Genomic DNA, 14,803 nt, shown 5'->3' on the forward strand with positions numbered 1-14,803 from the left:
AAGACCACTGTGTTTTCTATGCGAGGTATAAGGTAGGGTGTGCGTTTTTAGAAAAGACCCGACAGACTTTAACGTGTATTGTCCTGTGAAAAATGAGAGAGGGAATTTTAGAAACAAGAGTTTCTCAAATTTAAGGGTGGTTAAATATCCAAGCCTCTTCATATTGTAGCACCACTTTGTCAGGCCTAGTGAGAGTTTATGGCCTTTGGAAACTGATATACAAATGCCCCCCTATAGGAGTCCGCTATTTAAAGTAGACCGGAGCAGACTGCAGGAGTGAAAGTGCATGCACCCATTCAGTTTGAGTTAAATGATGCTGAAAGCAAAACATAGAGATTTTGGACTGTCAGTCTTTTACGGTGGGGGCTTTTCTCTAAAACATTTAGGGACTGTGAAAATAAACAGCAAATTCTAAACAATCAGGGCTTCTGGATGGCTGCGCCGACTAAAACCTAAACACAGGAGAGGCTGATGTGGCATTTCATACAAAAAGGCCAGCACTCTGGATCGGCAAGACGGGGAATGAAGTGATGCCGTGTAAGACTCCATGTCCATGGGGGGGGGGGGGTCAGACTCATCAGCTAAATTGAGAGTGCTCACAATATGTGATTTAAAATGAATTTCTGCTGATGTACACCTGTACAGTTGCAACATTCAGCGATGTAATTATATTTGCAAAACCTGAAAGAAGATTTCAGCAAGCGGTAGCCAGTTCAATAAAACCTGAGGAAATCAAAAGCAGAAGCGATCACCCTCGTTAGATAAAAACACCTGCGAGTCACTCACCGTTCAACGAGGCATCATTTATATCGTGAGAGCCGCTTCCGCATCACAGCCCGTGCTCACATTTTCAACGTTTCAGACGGTTATAAAGACTCATTTCTTTCACATTTTCCTGTATGACCTTTCTAATTTGATCTTCTAGTGAAACTGAATAAATACATAAAAGGTCCTGTGTTCTGTTTGTGAAAGAGTCGGCAGGGCAACTGGGCAAACCACAGACAGACAAGGTATGCACTTCTGTACCGTTGACAACCCATCAATACCGATGCGTGACAGCTCTGATGCCGAGAGCGCCGGCTCACGGTCATCAGGCAGACATGTTATGGCTGCAGGACACGCCGAGGTTAATCCCTCCGTGTGTGTGCAGTGGGCAGCAGGCCCGAGGGTTTCCACATCATGCACGAGTGTCACGCCTCAAGAGTTACATCTGTGCTGCTTTAGGTGTTCACACTGGAAGGGTGCAGTGTGAACGCGGCATCTCTGACTGTGGCCGATGACACTGTGACACACACAAAGGGCATTGAGAGCCGGTGCGATTGATAAACGCAGGTTAAAACAGAGATCAATAAATAAAAATAAAGGAAGTAGTGACGCTATCATTATGTGTTAGCCCTCATGACATGGTTAGGCTGCAGTGCGACACACAGACACGACAGGGACAGCCCAGACTTTGGCGCTGACATGCAGGAAGAGGAGGAGGTGTGGGAACACGACACTAACTTCTCTTTCACCTTTTCCTCCCTCCTTAGAACAGACGTTTTTTTGGCCACGCCGGTCTCTCACCCTCCCTGTCTCCCCAGTACCCTTGCTCTGGGCGCATCTAATTGAAAGCGATCTCTGGGCTGAGAGAGTTCCGTTTCTTCTCTAATCCCTCCACTGGGGGAGGCTCACATGGTCTCAATTACCCCCACCCCACCCCAGAACACTGGGTCCCCTCTCTCTATCCGTCTCACCGGCCTGCTCCTCTGCCAACGCACCGGCCCAGGCCCTTTTTCAGCAGTTTATGTTATTAAGCACACACTGCAGAGTTCCTGTCCTTCACAGGGGCCTGGAGATGTTATCTCCCCTGCCGCTGTATACGGTTACCTCCGAAATATTCCATAAATTAGATTGGGATTGGCAATTCGGAATATAGAGGTGGAGGCTGAGGTGGTCAGGGATTGGCTGGGCATGGGAGGGTGCGGGAGCGGCGGCGGCGGTGAGGATCGGGGAAGTGCGGTGTAAGTAATAGCATGGGAGGATCTCCTTGTGTTTATATTGGATGGAGAACCACTGGGAGGTATGTCACATGGCAAAGTGAAGGTGAAGAGAGGAGAAGTGGAGGGTGCTTAAGGGCTTTGGGATAAGGAGGAGAAGAGACCCAAATCCAGTTCCTATTTGGATAAAGATTCTTTTGGAGGTGCGGTTGAAACAGGTTAGACTGGGCATTTATTGGGCTTGGAGGGGTTGTGAGCGAGCGGTGATACGCATGCATCCCCCCCCCCCCCCCCCCCCCTCTCCTGTAATTAAACAAGGCTGTGTTTGGACAAGTGACTTTTCAGGCTCTTTGAGTCCCCAGAGCATGGAGACAGGTCCTGAGCCAGGACATCCATGGCCAATTAGATTAGGAGGAACCTGTGAGGTCTGCAAACAATGGGCTCTCAGAGGATCTGCAATAACACAAACATGGCCCTTGACACACAGCTCCAGCACTTCAAAAGAAACCATTACCGGTCTTAGCTGAAGCAGTTAAAGACACAGATTAACAATCACAAATCCATTACACTGGCCCCCTAACTGCAACAGTTTAAGGTCATTTATAGTCTACTTTAGAGCTTGTTTTACAGACGATAGCTGAATTCATGATTATTGGTTGGTTATTAACCATTAAACTGCAAACACAGTTGTGGAAGTAACGTAACGTCTGTCTTTCAGTTACGATCCACCTCATGGCCTTCATCTAACACAGCAACCCGGCCCAAAGAGAGAAGAAAAGAAAGAAACTACGTAGAGAAACACCACGAAGTAACGTATTTTGAATATAGCCGTGGAGTTCGCTAATCTGAGCTGAGATCAAGTGCTGTAGGTTTGAGATAGCGATGGAGAAAAACTAACAGAGCGAGAGAGACAGAGCAACAAAGTGAGACACTGCTTGCTCCTTGCTCGGGTGCAAGTGTGCAAGCATTCAGCAAAGCCAAGTGAAGAAGGTATGAGGGACACGGGGGCACTGGGTCTGGGTCAAGGGTTCAGTCTTAACCTTGGGGGGGTGACTGATCCAAACTCTGTTACCGGCTTGACTCCATGCATGGCTAATGTGGCACACTGTCCCTTTAATTAGGGCTGACCTCCTAGGGAGGCAGCAGTAGTTTAAAGCATTTCAAGATAGAGCGCCTAATGATGTGAGAAGGGTGGGAAATCAATTGAAAATGAACTCCTACCTACGAGTTAATTACCACGCTGCACAGTCGGTAAGAGCTCTGTGAGGGAATTGTAAAATATTGGACTGGGAGAAGAATGGAAACGCCACGGAACAACAGAAGTGAATCGGCAGCTCAAGCCTGCACACATCAGTTTTATGAAGGAAAACAGCACAGCTGACAAGTTTTCCAATAATTTAAGCAGCCACCATTAAGCAAACCCGTAGCTCTGCTAACAGCCATCCACTTAGGCCATTGAGAGAATCAAATGAAACTCTGAAGATGCAAAGAGGCTGTGGAAAACATTTTGGAAGGGTTGTTTTTTATTAAATGTAATTATACTCACTGCCAATATATATATATATATAAATAAATCTAAGCACACAGTGCACACTGTATAAACTGTCATATCCATCTACCTTACACCGGTTACATTCATCATCCCATTTTTATTCCAGCACTTTTTGCACTCTACACACCACGGCACTATCGTCATACGTTTTACTAATTTCCTTGTGCTGTTATTCTTATTTTATAAATACCGTTATACATATCTGTATCTGTACATAGTGGTCAAATGTTTATGTTTACCGTGTTCAGATTTGTTGGCCTTGTTTTTTAGCTGTATGTCTATTGCTGCGTACGTAACATTAAAAGCAACAGAACAAAAAACAGGAGTCATATTCCTTGCATGTGTACACATACCTGGCCAATAAAGCCACAATATGCAATTTCGAGAAAAGTCTGTATCGTGCAGTCTTGCATGAAAAGAGCCATAGAAGAGCTATATATTTCAATTTGATTCAGAATGAACCCTTCTGACTTAAAGGGGTGTAAAGGTTAATCCTTAAATATTAAATTCACTTAAGATGACTTGATATGGCATGATGTAAATTTAAATGTTTTTGCCCACATACGCTAATATTTTGCCTCATAGTGGCTCAACAATGGTGCAGATGCAGTTGTTCTCTGGATGATTGGCAGACATGTTTGTTCTGTACGTGTCTGTGAGCCCTGAGCTATTGGCAAGGAGACGTATTTTAACATCTACATGCAACTGTATACTGGTTGATAATCAGATGTCATTTATTTCTTTAAAACATATGATGAAGAAATGTAATAATAAAAAAGTAAAAAAATCCCAAACTTGTTCCTTTGTTCTCTTCCCTCTAACACCTATCTGCATCATCCAACAGATTGGGGTTTTTTGTCCCAGGGACAATCTGTTCTTGATTTGAGGTTCCTGTGTAACGTATAAAATGCACAACGTGCACAACGAGGGTGTTGCATTGGAGTCAAAAAGGAGCCCCTCAGCCCCCGATGATAGGGCACCAACTCCTGATGTGGAGCTGCAGAGGCTGCCTGTGTTTGTCCGTCCTCCACTCTGGAACATGTGGTTTTACTTACAGAATGTTTTACTGCTCAACAATGTTTCTGCCTTGGAGCTCGGCACACTGCATAAAGACTACTTTGTCCCCTGATGCCCACACGGGAAGAGTCTGTCTCATTGTACACGCACGCACTCACACACACACACACACACACACACACACAGTGTGATGATGACATCAGCGAGGCCACTGAGCCCATGTCGATAAAGGTACTATTTTCCCCCTCGACGGCCACACTTTAGTATTGCATTGCCCCACTGTGCTCTTGTCCACTGTGCCGATATTAAAGTTTGATGCTCTGCCTGCGTGCGTGTTGGCAATCCTCTGCGGCAGCAGTGCATACTACAACAGTACATGGCTCTATCCGTTGAATAAAAGCAAAAACAGACGTGCCACCAAGCCATGTGCGGAGTGCTGAAACTAATAAAGACCAGACGAACCCAGTCGTGCATTTGATAATAATAATAACAATGGAACAAGAACTCCATTACACATGGGCACATGAAAGCAAATAAAACTTATTGAACAGTAAATTACTGAGTTGCAACAAACGGGACCTCATCGGCCAATCATCCTGTTTGGGGAAAAGTCAAGGTGACAAGTGAACACATTTCATGTCACTAACACAGCATCACACCTGCAGCTCTTTTCATTCACAGTGGTCTCTTACAACAAAGACAATGTGACTGTGATCTCATGGCCCTATTTGAAGGCGCTAAGCACACCCAGGAGTGCGAAGTGAAAGGATATGGGCGAGTTGGAGGACGTCTGGCATGAAGTCACTGCGGTTGTCACTTGGCACACTTAAAAATCGTGTTCTTCACAACCAAACTGGTGCTAAACCTGGTCACGTGCATTGACAGGGCTGGTGCAGCGGTGACATTTAACAGCTTCTGCCCTGTGCTATATTTAAACTCCACTTCCCAGCAGCAAACCCGGCCCGGGCCAACAAGCCCTGACTAATCCTGGGGTTGAGAAGCACTTAATACATGAAACTGTGTTTTTTTTAAAAATTATTTTCGTTTATATAGTGCTGAACTTAGAAGTCTCCCGTCACTTGATTTAGAAGCGGTTGTTAGACCAGGAACTGATTAATGCAAATACACAAGTCATTTTTGAACCTGTAGTTGTAAAAAGTGCAGCCGATGCAAGATGGCTCAGCTACATTGAATATGCAGTTTGTTCAACTGCGCTTGAACTTGAAAAGGTCCACGCGTTGTCCAAATGTCTTCCCTCAGTGCTCATCACAGCGACCATCTCACACCCGAAACATCTTGCCCACACCCTGAGGCCAACAGCATGTGTAGCCTTTGGGAGCCTCCTAACCCCGGACATGGGAACAGATGGGCGAGGGTCAGAGCGGAGTCAGAGAGAGAGAGAGAGAGACATCCAGGAATTTTACAGAGTGCCAGAAACATCTCATCGCAGCACATGAGAGGCTGAAAGGTTACATTTGTTCAACATTACTGCTGTCGGGATCAACGCATGGACTGGAACCCTCACACCTGCTGGTGTCCGAGGCTCAGGCAGACACGGGCTGTTTCACGTCAGAGTAAAAATCTGTTCAACAACGCCGACGTAAAATAAAGCTATTTTCTGATAAATCTATTCACGAGTACCCACTGACAGCATCACACGCACGCACACACACACACACACACACACACACACACACACACACACACACACACGCACACACGCACACACACACACAGCCTCTGATTGGGGTGAAGAAGAAATGAATGTCATGAAAAAGGAGTTGTGTAGCTGTTTGTGACCCTTTGTCGATATCCAACAATATAGATATAAGAGTATACCACAGTGACAGCAAATACTGTGGCAAATGTCACAGTATGTCACCTGTACAACCAGTGGCATGGATTCATTCATGTGTTGTTGTTTTAGTCAAAGCCTTGTTAACAAATACAAAGGACATCACAGCTGATTGACTGACTTTAGCTCAAAATAAAGTAATTTCAGTTCTAACTATAAAAAAAAAAATACCAATCAGGGTTCATTTTACATAATACTACCGACAATGATTCCACATCCTAAGAGACAATTTGGTAAGAAATATTCTCCACCATCCACCTGCTACGTAGCTCAAGCCCTACTGTAACATACAATGTGTGTGGTTTATCATTGTGTCTCAGCTTTACTCCACAGTCAGTCACTCGTTAAGTGATCCTCATTCACGAGTCGGGTTTCTTCATCAATGATATGATTGCTGTGGGTTAATATGTTGCATTTAAAAATGTTTTCATCTAAAACATGGCTATTATCAGTGTAAGTGATGCGGAGCGGTCAACAACATACAGTGTGACATTTGAATGAATGTGTTATGCGTCATTCTGTTACGTCTAACTTATTAAGTCGATGCGATGGTGAAGTAGCCCTTCTTCTGTGTGAAACCAGTCCGAAACAGTAATCTGTCGCCATCTTGTGGCAAAGAAAAAACATATTTTAGACACACTGTTCAACTTACCATTGAACTCCTGCCATATTTAAGTAAAAGGACTCATTTCAGGTGCCACGGTGTCGTCATTGATTTTCGTCATGTTATGGAATGAGACATGCAAACATTGACTGAGGAACAGCCGATGTAGAATACATGATATGCAATTTATCCTCCGTGAAATGATAAAAAGAAGTGAATCAAAGTTTTACCTGCATGTCTTGCAAACCTCCCCTGGCATCTGTCCAGCAGAGAGAAGTGCTGCTTGAGAAGTTGAACCTGGAAATGCATTAAAACAAACTGCTGACCTTTATTCTGAAGATCCTACTGTCTATCACAGATGTTTTGTGAATAATAGACTTTCTTTGATCAAAGCCCCATACATTTTTTATATCGAAATTGGAGGAGTTACAAAACAGCCAAAAACAACTACAGTCTCATTCTATGTATGGTTGATTGTAAATTGAATGTGATGGAATCTGCCTCTGAGCCTGTGCGCGTGTCCTCGCCATCCTGATTGCTCTTTGAAAGTGACGCCTTGTGTAACTGAAAGTTATTGAAACTTTGTTGCAGTGTTTCAGGGCGTTTTCACACCTTCAGTTCCTTTGCTTTGTTCCGATTCAGGGATTAATATGATACAATGTTGCAGTTGCCCCTTTGTTCGGTTTGTGTTCACACTGCAACATTTAACAGCGGACTAAATATTGTAAACAAACGCCACGCGCGAGCAAACTGTTCTCTCATTGGTCCGATTTCTATGCGGCTATAAATAGGCTCTGTTGCTTCTTCTTTTTAAGGTGTGGGGGATTGGGGGTGCGTGAACCCGGTCGGGATGTAGAAGGGGGTGCGCGGCCTAAAAAGTTTGGGGAACCGCTGGTCTATACAATCACTTGTCTTAACAGAAGTTCAGGTGGTGAACGGATTGATAATATGACTGACATATTTCATCTCCTGTTGATCTTACCCGAAAGCATTAAGTCACTTGATACTTTACAAGATCTTTTCTGTTAAAATAGAGGCTGTGAGTGACACTTGTTAACAACCAAAGTTAAGTCTTGTGATCTCAAGCAAAACTATTAAAGAAGTCGTCTGAAAATATCGGAGGAGAAATTAAAGATAAGGTTCATTATTTAACTGCCGTGACTTGTTTTCCTGTGTTGCTAATGATAATTAACATGCAAATGAGCCCTGGGAGCTAAATAGAGGTCAATAATTATACTGTGGAACATCATGGTTATAAATGAGATGTGTCCAGGCAGAAGACAGGACAGTAATTGGGGTTGTGACTAAAGAACCTGTAACACAGAAAGTGGGTATAATAATGGTTTTACTTTAGTTTTTGTGCATCAGTGGGTATGGAAGATAATCATGATTACAAATACGTTTTGGTCGGAAGTAGTACCCTTCTACTCATCCCTGGCCTGCATTTAAAAAAAACCTTGTCCTCCTTGACTTTTTTTTATTCACTCTCTGCTCTTCTATTTTTAAAACAAACACCAACAAATGGATTTCAGGAGATTTATCCAACACTAATGAGCATGATGGTGCTATTAATAAAACAAGTGTATATGCTAAATCAGCATCAGAATATAAGATTTATTTTTATTTTTAGCTGAACTCCTAAAACACAACCCTCGATTGTATCCTCTTGATGACATCATGCACACAAGCAGTCTCTGCATATGGCCTGTCGCTGGTCTTCATCCCTTTTTAGGTATTTGTTTTTTTTACTTACCGAATGAAATGTGTTTTGGGACGTCATCTTGTCTGAATGCTGCAGCGCGAGAACTGGCTCTGCAGGTAAATGGATCAGAGACACAAATTGAAAGATGTAAATGACCTCCAACCGTGCATTTCAGACATCTAACTTACAAATGGCCGTTGTTTTAACGGTATGTTATTGACTATTTCAACTATAAGCATGTCTTCCTTCACACACATTGGACAAATCTAATAAGTGAAATGCAAATATAGTGTTTTTGAGGGAACAGCCGAGACGCCGCTTAAATTGTGCTTCCAGCTGGGCTTGTTTACTTCCGCCTAGCGTCACTTTTCAAGATGTGGTACCATTACGCATGAGGAGAAGTTTCCCTTTCTGACAGAAAGCCCTGAAGGCACCATTTAGCATATTACAAAATGACTGAAAGCTTAAAAAACAAATGCACCATGATTTTGAAAATGAAATCGATAAATGCAACTGTTTTAAAGCTCATGAAGGACAACATCCCAGTCAGCTCCCTAAATAGACAGCACCTTCCCAAGCTAACGCTAGCTAACCAGAACTGTCACTGTGTTAGCATTCAACGTGCCAACATTTAATGTGAAGCTTTCCGGGTAGCAAATCAAAAGAATAGTTTATTACAAACAGTAGGTTTTACATTAACGGACTAACAATAAATAAACGAACCTACCGGAAGTGAGATCAACTTCTCGTCTCTCGAGGACACGTGTGTACTCTTCAAGCGCGCAGTTGATTTACATCCAACCAATGCGTAATCCGATACGGTGACCAGTTTCTTCCGCGCACACCGCAGAACGACGTCCGGAACAGCGACAGGCTCCGCAGCGATGTTGACACGGTGGACATTATCGAAATTGCAAGTCGTTAATCTCCACAAACACTTTTACCCAAACACAAAGCGCAAAGATAAAGGAAAACAAAAACAGAGCACACACATTCACAGATTAGACTTTGTGTTAACACCACTTGAGTGAATGAATGAATGGAGCGCCATAGTCTCTTCTCTGCTGTGGGCTACATCCATGATCTGCAGGATACCATTTCACCTTTTGACATTTAATACTCTTCTATTCTACGACTTGAATATTCCAACATAAAGGAATAAATCATTTCAAGGTGGCCTTATACAGTACATTTGAGGACTGTTGTGTTTTTTTAAAGTCTGCATTCTTAAATTGGATTTCTTTTTTTTTTTTTAAGGCACAACAGCAGAGTTATATTCTGGCTTTGTAAAGGTGGGTTGCTGGATGAATTGGAATTATTCCTTTTTCAAATCCTGCTTATTGTGGCCTCATGGTGAAAGTTAGATCCCATGTAAATCAACATATTTAGAAGTCCCTCACAAAAAAAAACACAAGCGGGACAAACTATGGAGGCTGTATCATTGGCCAAGTATTAACACTCCTAAATGTAGCTCATTTACATTACTTGGCTTGGATTGCAGTTAATAACTACTTGTGTCAACCTATTTGGCTGAAACAATTCCCATATTAGGTTTGCTGAGAAGTACACAGAATGTGTTTCTGCTCAAAATGTTCCTGACTATCACCAAATACAATTTGAAGTCGTTTCATTGCATTACTGTACAGGGAAAGACCGCTTAAATGACACTGTAAAACATTTGAAATGTCCTTATTTCCAATCTCTCATAAATAAATAAAAAATAAATGTTTTCCTTCAGAGGTTTGCTGAAATTCTCCATGCTATCTTGCTCAGGATGACCCTATGACCATGTAAAAGGTTTACATATTGTGCGTGTTTTAGGTCATTTTATTGTACCAATTTGTTTAGAAAGATAAGCTTTACATTATAACGCATTAACAATTTCCCTGTATTTGTCATATTTTCTTTTCTTCTCTTCAGAATGACTCCGCCCATGTACAATTAGAAGTTATATTACTGCAAACATTCTTCTTTTTTTTTGAAAATTGTCTTAATGTTGAAACTCTTATAACACATTGTCGTTCCTATCTCACTCCAAACTAAAGCTCTTGTTTTACCATCCAAACTCTGATATTACGGCCTCGCCCTCTACAGCGACATCTGGTGGACAGATGTGGGAAAGGCAATCCCAGTTGTGTTAAATGCAACATTTATGCGTTGTGGTGTGTTTTGTTTGCTTGTTTTTGTTCATACATGGATAAACACACATGACACCATGTCAATATACAAGCCAATATGTAAAACATGTACCACTCCATCGTAGAGGTAGATACTATGAGAGGTATGTGATGAAGTAGCGGTTTTATTTTGTCATTTGGTTGAACTGTGCTCCTGACAATTATTTCCAGAATTATTTTAAATGCTATTTCTACACATGAAATAGCATTTTAAATGGTCCAGTGTATGCTGGGAAAAGGCCTATTTATTTGCCACATTCCCCCTATGGTGTAATACACAGATATGTTACAGAGACATACAGTTGTTCAGTTTAAAAAGCTCTACATTTTCCTATTACTGATCTTTGTTGCCATGCTAGGTTTATGAACAACAGCAGTGCTTTCTGACTGTGACAGCCCGGATTTTGTACGAGGCTCTGCTTTCACTCACAATTACATTTATCATTTTTGGGGAATCCAAAAATGTCTAAAAATCAGTCGGGGAGCGTTATCCAAGTGGAAAAGTGAGAACTTTTCCAAAACAGGCCTTTGATGATTTATAACTAAACATATGACCAGCTAAAAAAGCATCCAAAATCTAGGGTTAGTGTAGGCTTACAGTTGTTGAACAAACACATCAATACCATTTTGAAGACACTGCATAATTTATTTATTGAAGTGCAAGAACCAACAATTACACAAACCAACAACATCTTAGTTCGTGGTCATCACCTGGAAGAAAAAGAAAGCATAAAGAGAATATTTAAAAATGCTCCACTAGATGGCACTAGAGCACCTGTGAGTAGCTGAGTAACTCGAGTTCAACTTGAGATATTTAGTAATGCGTATATTTAAATTAGGCAGAAATAAAAAATGCACAAATCGATTTTTGCTCCTTTTAAATAAAACAATTTTCCAGATGTTGTGTCAAATATTACAAGCCATTTAATAAGCACAAACAAAGGTTTGTCCATTAGTAGTTTAAGGTCTTTCTGCTTTTTGATTTGATCATAAAGCCAGTAAAAATAAACACAAATGTATCTATCGTGAGCTCTTTTGCACAAATATTCCACCATCCAATGCGTTTTCACTCACGTTGTTGATCCAGGAGATGTAGCCGCTGACCCGAGTGAAGACAGAGGGCTTCTTGGAGTAGTTGCAGCCCATGCTGGAGCCGAAGCTCACCACGCCGTGGACGTCCCAGGAGCCATCAGGGTTCTGACAGTTCAGGGGACCGCCGGAGTCTCCCTGAAGGGGAACAGAGACGAAAAATCACAGAAGATGGAAAACGCGTTTGTAGAATTAAATGTCGAGACACGTTTGACTGTAAGGCTGGGATTTAGCTTTACAACGACTGGTATTAAACATGACATGAGCTTGTAATATAATCGGAATAGGACTCACGTTGCAGCTGGCCAGCAGTCCTTCTCCTCCAGCACAGACCATGTTGTTGGTGACCAGGCTGCCCCACCAGTCTTGCCTGGTGCAGGTGGCGTGGTCCACCACGGGCAGGAGGGCCTGCTGCAGGATGTCGGCAATAGGACCTCCAGCTTTGGGGGAGAACGGGGCATTTCAGATTCAGGGCTGCAGTCAAGACCAAGTCTATTCCAAAACTAGGTTCACTCAGTCCAGTTTCCACTCAAAAGAGGGGGAAAACCAAGTTTCTTAAAGATCTGAAAGTTTTCTAGGATTTGTATCATCTTGTATGAAATGTTTCTCACTAATTTCACGAATGGCGAAATTATAAGAATGAGGTGTAATTTCTCAAAATCTCTGTGTTACCAGATGTAACATTCATTTATTCTTTGATTCGTGGAATGGAAAACAGGACTAAATCTCCACAGCCCTGTTCAAATTCAAGCCCAGTGTTTCTCAAATGTATCTTAAAAGTGAGAGGAAAAGGTGGAATAAGTGGCCGTGCTCACACAACTTCAACAGGGAGGTTGATATAACATGAAAGATATAAGATTGCTGGCAGCATTAATGCTGATTAATGCTGCCAGCCTTGGATGACAGTTCATTTTTAAAGTTGATAGGACTTACTCCAGAGACGACCCCAGCCAGTGACATAGCAGGGAGCATTGTGGGCCAGGATGTCACCAGAGTTGGGAAGACAGGCAGCCATGATGGCGTCAGAGAAAGTGACAGGAGTTGACAGCTTGATAAGGGCGATGTCGTTACTAAAGCATGAATGCAAACACATTTAAAAGAATAGGTATGAGCATTAGCAGCAGAACACTTGAGAGCACAGAATAGTCACGGCAGCATAATATATAAAAGGTGGAGAGCGATGACGGAGCCCACCGGATTCTGTAAGAGTCCCAGTTCTCGTGGACGACGATCTTGGCGGGGCTGATGGCGATGGAATCGGCCTCATTGTTGGTCTCCATGCTGTGTTTTCCCAGGTAGACCCTGTAGGTGCGACTGCTGCTTGGTCAGAAAAAAAACACAGAAACAAGGGTCAGCCTTGCTTCGAACTCAAAGTGTTTGAATTAATACTTTTACCAGTGGTAACAAAAGTGGAATTACAGATTATTAATAATCAGATTTCTCTCTGTCTCTCTTTGTCCTCTGTGCCTCGTACACCTTGTACTTTGTAAACACACCCGATGCAGTGAGCAGCAGTGAGGACCCACTGGTTGGAGATCAGGGTGCCACCACATGTGTGGTAGTAGCTGCTTCCACTCTTGTACTGCAGAGACGCCTGAGGAGGAGGAGAAAACGGTGATGTGTTTTATGTCTTGGACAGAAATGGACAGACGACACAGAATTTAGAGAAGTCTTGAAGGGGCCAACCTGCCAGGGCCAGCTGTGCTCACGGACATCATCTCCACCAACCACCCTGGTGACGGTGGGAGGGAAGGTGGGCAGGCCACACCCGTAGGCTAAGAAACAACAGTACAGAGTGGTGTCTTAACATCAGCAGCAACATCAAATGTTATTCTTTAAAAATGTTTCAAGTCAGAATTTTAGCACAAGGATAAAACATAAATCTGTTCAACACATTGCTTCTTATCAAACATAGAGACCTCTTCATGTAAAAAGAATGTGGACAGCAACACATTTAATTGTCTGGTCAGAAGAGCATCAGAGCTTACCACCAGCGACAAACAAAGCCAAGATCACGAACTTCATTGTGACTGTTCAGTAGAAGCTCAGGGAGACGTGCTCCTCCTTATATAACGTGTGAACAGACCTGTTGCTTCACATTTTCCTTCAGAGCAGCCAGGAAAAGTTGGTGGGGAAAAATAAATCGACCTTGGAAATAAGTAACCACAGATATCTCCAAATACACCTTATCTCCTCACCTCAACATCTGTGTGAACCTCACAGGTGTCTCACTGTGACACGAGTTGGTCTTTTAACTTTGAATAACAGGTGATGTTCACGGTCTGTGGCTGTGCGCTCATTTGAGAATGGTACGTCTGTCTGTATTGGTTCATCAAAGACGTTAAAAGTGCGGTCCTATTTTTATACATGAAGGTACACAATGTATGAAATAAAAATATAAGTTGCCAGGCTCAGAGGTCAGTTTATGGTTTATATAATAATGCTAACAATCTCAAAAAGTGCAATCAAACGTGCACACGAGTGTTTCAATGTGATTATAAAAGGTTAAGACACGGAAAACACTTCAGCTGCAAACAATAAAACATGATTGTTTTGTAGATGGCGTGACTAAAATGAAGTATGATTCTATTGACGTGTCATGTAGTATCAGCTGCTGTGTGACGAAGTTGCATTTTATCGTAATATGTTATAAACGTTACAAAGAGCAGATATTGCAATCATTGCTTATGCACAGACTTGTTTTTGTAGATGTATGCACGTTTTACAGAAACTAACACATGCTACAGTATGGCCACAGTAAACATTCAGTTCTTTCATGAGCAAGAAAAACTTCTGCTACGAGAGGAGATCAGACAGAGGGCTACATT

General features: G+C 42.4%; 1 protein-coding gene across 1 annotated transcript; it reads right to left on the bottom strand.

The window, feature by feature from the left end:
* Window positions 1–11,579: 11,579 nt before the first annotated feature.
* On the bottom strand, window positions 11,580–14,003 carry LOC306780663 (chymotrypsin-like elastase family member 2A; the record flags this gene model as incomplete). Its single annotated transcript, XM_079273098.1, has 8 exons — window positions 13,964–14,003; window positions 13,662–13,750; window positions 13,472–13,569; window positions 13,170–13,292; window positions 12,909–13,045; window positions 12,270–12,415; window positions 11,961–12,113; window positions 11,580–11,597 (listed from the first exon to the last, which is right to left on the bottom strand). The coding sequence occupies exons 1-8, from the start codon at window positions 13,998–14,000 to the stop codon at window positions 11,580–11,582; spliced, it is 801 nt and encodes a 266-aa protein (XP_079129224.1). The 5' UTR covers window positions 14,001–14,003.
* Window positions 14,004–14,803: the final 800 nt, after the last annotated feature.

The sequence above is a fragment of the Melanostigma gelatinosum genome (assembly GCF_949748355.1).
Source record: "Melanostigma gelatinosum genome assembly, chromosome: 8".
In the NCBI taxonomy this organism is placed as follows: Eukaryota; Metazoa; Chordata; class Actinopteri; order Perciformes; family Zoarcidae; genus Melanostigma; species Melanostigma gelatinosum.